General features: G+C 41.8%; 1 protein-coding gene across 2 annotated transcripts; it reads left to right on the forward strand.

Moving 5' to 3' along the window:
- The first annotated feature begins 4,270 nt into the window (after positions 1-4,270).
- On the forward strand, positions 4,271-9,037 carry NDUFAF4 (NADH:ubiquinone oxidoreductase complex assembly factor 4). 2 transcript variants are annotated; one of them, XM_039726776.1, is made up of 4 exons: positions 4,271-4,464; positions 4,963-5,060; positions 7,189-7,613; positions 7,727-9,037. In XM_039726776.1, the coding sequence occupies exons 1-3, from the start codon at positions 4,338-4,340 to the stop codon at positions 7,501-7,503; spliced, it is 540 nt and encodes a 179-aa protein (XP_039582710.1). In that variant the 5' UTR covers positions 4,271-4,337; the 3' UTR covers positions 7,504-7,613; positions 7,727-9,037. The 2 variants fall into 2 exon arrangements, with proteins under 2 accessions (XP_039582710.1, XP_039582720.1); XM_039726786.1 differs by having other exon boundaries at positions 7,189-7,605; positions 7,719-9,037.
- The last annotated feature ends 18 nt before the right edge of the window (positions 9,038-9,055 follow it).

Below are 9,055 nucleotides of genomic sequence, written 5' to 3' on the forward strand. Positions count from 1 at the left end.
TAAAATCATGGCTACTGTTACTGCCTCAAGTCAGTACAAAGGATGTTGTTTGTCTTGGGTGATGTTGGAGCATCAGCAAAACCAGGCCATGATGAGGCAGCCACCACTCCATTCCATCCAGTCTCTTCCCACTGCTGGTTCACCTCCTACTCACTGGAGCTTTTTCTGTCACTGCTGCAGGGAAACAATCTGGGAGCAAAGTGCAAACTTACAAACCAACCAATCAACCAACCTGGCAGCAATACCAGCTCTTTTTTTTTTTTTTTTTTTTTTTTTTTAATTCCTCCTGTGTGATTGATGCAGCTTAGAAAAATTATGGGAGCTCTTCTCTTTCTTAAATCAGACCATCTGTGTGATGCTGTTTGCTCTGGAGGTGTTCCTACTTCCTACACCCTCATGCTGGCAAGAGGGATGAACTGAAGCCAGGGTTATAAGAAATAAAAGGGCTGTCAGTTGTCTCAACTAGTATTAAAAATGAGAAGAGGGTACTGAACCCTGTGAGTAAAAATGAAGTAAAAAGGCATGTGTAACTGATGAAATTAATTAATTCCAGGCTGCTTCATTCTCAGATATGCTGGCTCCTACTGTGCATTTCCAAGTCAAAGTAACCTGCTAATTGAAAAACAAGAATCAGACTGGGAAAATATGGAAGTTGATGTCAGGTATATCAAGCCACAGTCCATCAAGAGAATTTAAATGAAATGTCTTTGAAATCAGTATTATCTGACAAGGAGCTAGTGATCTGTCTGGGCTGGTGTGTGAGTCTGTAACGCTGAGCTTGCTGCACTTGCTATAAACTTCATCCACATAAGGACTTGACAAAAACTCCTTTAAATAAAGCACTGCAGCCACCTAGCCTTGAAAATATGCAAGTGTTCAGGAACACTCTGATCACAGACTGGAATTAAGCAAAATCCTTCAATGTAGATCCTTCTGTAGATACTTCAGAAGCCAGTAAAAGATAGATCAGTTGAAACCAATAACAGAGAAATAATCTGAATTAAGTAACAGAATAACCAAAAATCACTGAAAGGTGAAAGTGATCCATCAGTAAGTCCATCTGTCTTGAGTTCATCTTTACAAAGTTGCAGGACAGTCATTTTTACTTGGCTCATAATCAATTCTTGCTAATGCTATGTTCTCTGGTTCTGCCTAACACTGATGAGATAAGGAACAAAAGGATCAATGCTTTCATTGTGTTTACTGGTAAACCAGTAATCAGGATAGAAGACTCAATTCCCTGAATTCTAATGATATATGAATTTGCTCAAGTATCCATTTAGACTGACATCAATTATGAACAAACAACAACAGAAAGACAAGAATAGAAAAACAGTTTCAGTGATAGAAAATGTGCACAGACCCAAATATAAACCTGTGCTGCTGCTGTATAAGGGCATTCCTCATTTTCCTCTGTGGTCAGCTGCTGTGCCATTCCCAGACCTCAAATGACAAAGCAAACCTCACCTGCCTCCTCTCCAAAATTCTCCAGCTGGGCACCTATTACCAAAAAAAGATTCTTGTTTCACTGAGATTACCTGCCCATCTGGACTCATATTCTGATTCCTGATCTTCTGAGTAGTAAAGACAGCAAAGAAACTTTACTAGAACCACACAGTAACACAAATTAACAACAGACATTCCTTTTCTCCCTTCTCTAAAGGGAATTTTCAATAGGTCAATCAGACTTTTGATGCTAGTTAAATACAAGAATTAATTTTTAATTTTCCACTTAGCGACAGAACTAGCTGAGAAAGAAAAAAATACACACAACATATAATCAAAACTGAGATGGAAAACAAAAAGATTCAAAGAACAGTCACAAACATACTTCTTACTTTCCAGGTACTGAGTAGCTTTAGAAATTTCTCTCTTAAGGGGTATAGAAGGATTACAAGGAGATCTAGTGTGGCAGCCTATGGCATACATATATCATGAGAGTCACAGTATTTTTCTCTGATGTGTTTGGTGCTGTCCAGTGTTGAGAACAGGCTGCTGTGAGAACCTGTTGAGAACGGGTGTGTATGAATCCAGCTGGTAGTGTCTGTTCTTCTCATGGGCTCTTATGTTATTTTTTAATTCCCTGGAAAAATTCAGACTCCTCATTCAAGAAAAGTACATCCCATTTGAAACTCTTATCTGAGTACACATACATTCATTTTTTAATCATCTCACTTGCAGATGCTTTATATGGAAAAAAAAATCCAACTTCTTGATTACTGATATTTAATATTAACACGGTCACATTGGTAAAATACCAAATTACATTAAAATGATTGTTTTCAATCTTGGTTCTTCTGCTTGCTACAGTCTAAGAAAGATTCTTCAGAATAAAAATCTTGAACTTTTGATGCATCTTTATACATGAAAAGAACAGTCTTGTGCCATCCTCAGTCGTAGGAAGTGACAGGCAGAGCATGACATCACTCTTTATTTTTAACTGACTGCTTTCTGGTGAATTTATTTTGCTGTCAGTACATATTACAGCAGTGTTAATCACATGCAGGCTTTACGAAGACACAAGCCCTGTGCTGAGTTTGATTCCACAACCTGGGAGTTTTTAGCTTTTGAAGGAGAAATTTTATTTCAAATTTGCCACAATAGCTGATCTGCAGACAGATCAGTAAGAATACAAATCTAAAGTATGAAAGGTCTACAACCACCAAAGGCTTCCATGTGGATTGTTCCATTATAGCCACACCACATAGACTCACCACTTATAAAAGTATCAAATTCTGCACTCAAGAACACAGGTTTAGTCAGCAAGTAATTTATTATAGATATTTAATTAAACTTGTCACCAGTCTGACTTCCGCAGATTTTAACAGCTCCCTATTACCACTGTATCATCCCATTTGTACATCCCATTTGAAACTCTTCATTGGTCTCCTTAATTCATTCACATGCAATGTCTAAAATAAGAGAGGGTCAGTAAGCTTATTACCAGAGAACAAAAACATGTTTCTATCCTCCTACAGACTGAGAGAGTCTTTAAAATAAACAAGTGGAGAAACTGCATCTTCCTGATTCCCAAAGAGAGCAGAAATCCAGCACACACCATGTTTATGCCGTCTTGTCTCCACTGCCTTTCTAAATCTATTTGGCTTCTCTCTAAGGAAAACACAGCCACTCATTAATCCAGCATTAAAGCATACTGTAGCCTTGACAACTATCACATCAAAATTATTATTAATAAATAATGCTACTAGTAGGAGACCAAGTTCTGAAACTGCAGGTTCCCAGGTTTGTATGCCCACAATAATAAGAAAAACTAGATAGATGCAAAGGCAGAAAAAAGATGTTTCCCACCATAAAATAAAATAAAATAAAATAAAATAAAATAAAATAAAATAAAGCACAAGAAGTCTAGTCTTTTCTTCATTAACCATTAATGCTCCCATTCCAGGTGACTTCATGCAAGCAACTACTACCATGAACTAACTAGTGGCCCAGAAGGCACTAAGACTGCACATAGCACATACACAATTCAAAGCCATAAGGGAATTACTTATTGGCTAATTCACGCAGCAGCTGGAATGAACGAGTCATTAATCTCTGTTGGTAAGAAACCTTATCAGTCGTGGCTGAATAAAGCAGTCAACTATCAAGCTTTATTGCTTTTTGCATCAGGCCAGTAGCTCTCACTCTTGCTGTTTCTGCCTTCCTTTCTCCAAGGATTCTGGATCTTTTCCTGACTCTATGAACTGCTGATTCCATCTCAACAATTTTGATTCTGTCGACAAAATTACCTTTCTTATCATGCACGGCTTAAGGCCTTCTCAACATTTTCTCACAAGTAGTTTTTGCAATTTTTGCGAAGTGAAAAGAAAGGTTATTTTGTTGAGCTGAAAAAAGAGGCTCTGCGCCCTGAAAGCACTGCGTAGCCTACAAAATTCCCAGCAGTACTGGGGAATTGTCCCTCGCTGCAGTTTCGGCCCCTGCTGATAAATAAGCAGCCAGAGTCACGACATGACGTGTCCGGGGGCTCAGCCGCCACGGCTGGGAAGGAAACCCTGGGGCAGCGGGCGGCTTTGCGAGCATTCCCGGCGGGACCGGCCCGGCCCGGGGGCTCCGCTCCCGCACGCCTTCAGGAAACCCGCGGCAGAACCAGCGCCAGCCGCGGCCGGCGACCGAGGCAGCGCCCAGGCAAGGAGGAAGCGCCGCCGGGGCGCCGTGAAGTGCAAAGCGATCCGCCTTGTCTGTATTCTCGTTCGCTTTGTTTGTTTGTTTGTCTGTTTGCCCGCGGCACTCGGTTTATTTTCTTCCGGTGCACTCGGCGGCCCGGCACACCGCCCCTGCCCGGCGTGCCCCGTGCGCAGGCGCGGCTGGCGGCGGCGATGGGCGGGCGGGTGACCCGCGTGTTCCGGAATTTCAACGTGGAGAACCGGGCCCGCCGCGAGATCGCCAAGGAGAAGCCGACGCCCGCGCCGCGGCACCGCACCTCCCGGCTGGACGCCATGGCCGGTGAGTGCCGGCCTGGCCCGCCCGCCGCCGGCTCCGCTGCGGGGCCGGTGACATTGAGAGCGGCGCGGGGCGCGCGGGGCATGCCGGGAGCCGCGGCTGCGGGCACCGGGCGGTTACGGCGGCGTGAGGGGGCGGATGGAGGTGGCCTGGTGGGCTGCGTGATGGAGGTGGTTGATGGGGACAGGACGTGAGGACAGCAGGTGGAGGCGGTGGGATCGGTGGTAGCAGCGGTGTGCACGGAGCGTTTGCTGGGGCAGCGCTGCAGTGTGGGTGCTGTGTCCCCCTGTGCTGTGACAGGTGACCGGCCCTGCCCCAGCCTGTGGAGCCGTGTGCTGAGGTCAGGGCTGTGGGAGGAATGACACCTTCCCAAGAAGACACGTGCAGTTGCGGGAGCCATGCCGTGCCGCTGAGGAAGAACTACCAAAAAGGAAACTATTTCACTTAGATCAATCTTTCCTTTTCTTTTTCTTCCCTTCTTCTTCTTCTCACTGCCTTTAGATAGCCCAGAGATAAAAGAAGAAGTTCTCAGAAAGGACGATAGGTTCCTCACCTTGCTCAAAGATGTTTATGTCGAGTCCAGAGATCCTCCGGTGCGGGTGAGTGCATCTCTGTACGAGCCATGCCAACATCAGCTTTGTGGTCTTCAAACTCGGCACAAAGGCTGTGTCAAGAAAAATGCTCTTTCTGCATAAAAGCTGCTTTTTTCAGTAGATAAAAGTGGTGGTTTTATTATTCTTCTTTACATCAATAACACTGACCGTGACCCCAGGTTTTGAATGTGTGACAGATTGTAACTATACAAGCTTGTAAATGCTGACACAGTCTTCCTTTTTAACACTGCATTGCTCTTATTGTTTTTCACCTAAATTCCTATTTCTGCGTCCTGTGAGGCAGGGTACTTCTCAAGCCTTTTGCAAAGATAAAGTAGTTTGACAGAGATAATTTGTGGAGTTGTTAGAAAAGACTGGGACTGCTGGGGGAGCAGGGATGTGGTAGAGGACAAAGATGTTTAGTCTTTAATGGAGTCTTTAACTCCATTAAATGTTATACAGTGCAGAGACTTTTTTTTTAATCCAGCTCATGAAGTGCCTTAGGTTTTTTTTTCCTACATAATCTTGTGGATTGTGTGGCCATAATTTCCTTATTGCCACTGGCTGCAATCATTAACTTGAAAGGCAAAGCATACTCCTTTGTAAAATGCAATCTGGGGTTCACTGTCCTCTTTTCCATCATATTGTGCTATGGCTTGTGCATTTTACCTGTTTCATTATCACACACTTTATTCCAGCTGCTTTATTCAGTAACAAAATTTTTATAGTCATTTAGTAAAATCCCTAAGTCTCTCTAATTTGCTATTTACAAGTCTAAAAATATTTAAAATGCAAATAGATTTCTTCAGTCTCAGCCTGAAATTTTCAAGACATCTCTATTCTTAATTCCCATCACAGAGGTTAGGGCTCTAATCTTGAAGTGCTGAAGGTCTAATTTCAGTATCTTTCAATATTCATGTATAAACCTGTCAAGAGAGATTTGAGGGAAAAGCCCAAAGTGGAACAAATCTTTGCTTGATTCCATGGCCCCTCTGAGTGTGCTGCCACAGACTTGCCCTTGTGCTGTGTCTGCTTGCAGCTGTTAGAGCACAATTGAAGTGTAATCACAGAGACTTGTGGGCAAAGCAGTACAAAAGCTTTCTCCCATTCCTGATGTTATCCTGACGACTTTGTGCATTGTGTACGTGATGTGCACACACCTCTGTGTATGGCTGGGGTGTCTGCCTGTGCTAAGTGGAAAAGCACCAGCTTGGGAGCCCTGAAGTGGCAGACTCCCAGAGACAGATGATCTGATTAAGAGTTGAAAAATCATTCATTATCCAAGCACAGTTTTTGCAAAAAGTAAAGACGTGCAGTACAGGCCAGACATTCCTTGTAGCTCAAACACAGACACACAGGTGCTGTAGTATCCATTTTCTCAGCATCTGAGTTAATACAGAGAGTCTGTGTAATAATCAGTGGTTGTGGGCTCTGATTACTATATAAATACTTCTACATTTAAGAAAGGTTTAATTGTGCCTTTTTTTTTTTAGTGTGATTCACTGATTAAATGTTAATAGAAGGAAATACGAGGAAGTGAAAGCTATTTTGGAGATTATTTGGAAATATGAAGGGACTCTATCGAAGAGACTTTGTGTGTCTACATGCTGCAGTAGTCATGGCAATTAAACTCCATACGATGCTGCAAAATAGCAGGAAAACTTGTTCTCTAGACAGAGCAAATGAAGGAATTTCTTTTAGTAGGAAAACTAAAATTTGAAAACAAAAGGAAGAGGAGAGGGACTACATGAAAAAGTTTTCCAGTGGTATCAGAAGGATACCGATTTGTTGTATAATTTTTTTGTTCTTTCCAATGAATCAGTACCGAATATTAGGTTATCTGGATTTACATTTGCCTACCAGAATCTGTAGTTTGCCTTGTATGAAGGGCTGCCAAGCCAATACAACACTTAGGGTGCAGTGAATAGGAGCTTTTCAGCGTTTGGATGGGAGTTGCTCTATGAAGAATGGTTATGGAAGAAGCTAGGCTGGCTAAGCTTTTTTTAAAAAACTGGGGAAAGCTAACTGGAAAAGCTAAACAGAAAAAATCTTTAGGAAAGCAGCTTAGCTGCTACAGTATGCATAGTAAACAGAACTGTTGTTGAGCTCTTTTTGTTTTCCTTCCTTCAATTAGGTAAAAGATGGAGGTGGTGAACATCTTCCAAGTAAACAGGAGGAAAAGAGACTTACAAAATTAGGCCACTTGGAAGGTCTTGATGTTAAGAAAGTTCGCAAAGGCAAAATTTCCCTTGTGGAGGCTCTGACACTTCTTAATAATCATAAACTTCAACCTCACATATGGACTGCAGAGAAAATAGCAGCAGAATACAGTCTGGAACTGAAGGAGGTCAACTCTCTTCTGGAATTCTTCATTCCTTTTGCTGTGCAGGAATTCCCTAAAGAAACCAAAAAAGCCATAACAAGCCCTAAACAAAAAAAGTTAACATAAAAATACTTGCCAAAACCTTCTGTGATCTCACTTGTGTCTTCATTTTGTTCTCAAGTATATTCCATGTCTGAAAATTCACTTGATAACGTGTCATCCAGCAAGGCTGCTTCCTTATGCCAGTGAGTTTTCTGTGATCTCACTTGTGTCTTCATTTTATTCTCAAGTATATTCCATATCTGAAAATAATATCAGTTGATAACGTGTCATCCAGCAAGGCTGCTTCCTTATGCCAGTGAGATGTATTCAAGCAATTCCATTCTGCATTGGATGGCTTCAGTGAAATGCAGCAACTGCAGTTTGTACACCAGAGTATGACTAATTTGTGGTATGACAGCATGTCACACAGTTCTGATTTTCCCATTCAAATGTTATGAACTCAGTTAAAGCATTTTACCTTAAAAGATTGCCTTTCTCAGCAGAGACTTCCTGGCCTGTGGCTAAAGAGGTGCTCCATGGGCATTGGCTCTGTAATTCCATGTTGCACTGCTCTTTCAAGGAATTGCTGTCAACATGTGTGTATGTAACAAACAGCTGTATTTCTTTTGTATGAGAATGGAATGGTATTTATACTTTGTAAAGAAGGTTAACCACAAGGGCATTTGGAAAATTCAGTTGTGTCAAACATAAAATAAAAAGAAAGTGAACAGCAAGAAGGCCTCTTTCTGATGCTGGAACAGAAATTTTTCATATGTAACTCCTCTTCTACTCTATTCTGATTTAGCTTAAATATCTGCACCTCTCCAGGTGCTGGTAGTCAGGGAATTTGTAGAGTGATGATCTTCTGGCATAAGTCTCTTGCAGCAGCCCCTGGCATCTCCTGTATGAGGAACAATGCTTCTTATTAATAGGTAGCAAGGACATGCAAGTGGATGTACTAATTGGACACACTAGGAGGACTTGGTGAATGTTTGCCCATCCTGTTAGAACAATCCTTTTTCCATGTGGAAGCCTTGTCTGATCCAAGTGTGGGCTAGATCAGGTCGTGTTCACTCACAGCATACATCCAGACAGATGACACGAGGGTGACACAAACTGTGAGGTAGTGGTGGATTTTAACCCCGATACTGTGACTATTCACATCTGTTGGTAAGAAGTTTTGCACTGGTGGTTAGTCCTGTAGCAAAACATGGTCAGATAAACTAGGGAGATGGGGCAGCAGATAATCAGAATTGGTATTTAAAAATGCCTTATGGTTGCCTTTAAAAAACAAATTTAAAGGGTATAAGTTAATTTAAGTTAATAATGAGTTAAAGTGTATAAGTTAAAGGGTATAAGCCAGGCTTACACTGTAACTTTTCAAGAACGTTTCTGCCAAGTCTTTGATTTGAATGGTAAATGTCTTACCAAGAAAATGATCAGATTTGTTATTTCACAGCAAGATTCCTTCACCTTCTTTGAGTTGGAACACGGTATCTCCTGTACAGTTTGCCACAGTGCATTTGAAGGTTATGTTTGGTTCATTTCTGAAGTACATAACACTGTATGATAGTGGAAGATGACACTATGTGCATTGTATAAAAATTCAAAATTGTTAGTCTTTGGATGTGTGGCT

Source organism: Passer montanus, unplaced genomic scaffold (assembly GCF_014805655.1).
Source record: "Passer montanus isolate IOZ18808 unplaced genomic scaffold, ASM1480565v1 scaffold11, whole genome shotgun sequence".
Taxonomy (NCBI): domain Eukaryota; kingdom Metazoa; phylum Chordata; class Aves; order Passeriformes; family Passeridae; genus Passer; species Passer montanus.

Excerpts from the sequence above, each read along its gene's own strand:
- NDUFAF4 (XM_039726776.1), top strand. The coding sequence starts at position 4,338 with ATGGGCGGGCGGGTGACCCGCGTGTTCCGGAATTTCAACGTGGAGAAC. Across the intron at positions 4,465-4,962 it reads CCGGCTGGACGCCATGGCCG|ATAGCCCAGAGATAAAAGAA; the intron begins GTGAGTGCCGGC and ends CACTGCCTTTAG. Across the intron at positions 5,061-7,188 it reads CCAGAGATCCTCCGGTGCGG|GTAAAAGATGGAGGTGGTGA; the intron begins GTGAGTGCATCT and ends TCCTTCAATTAG.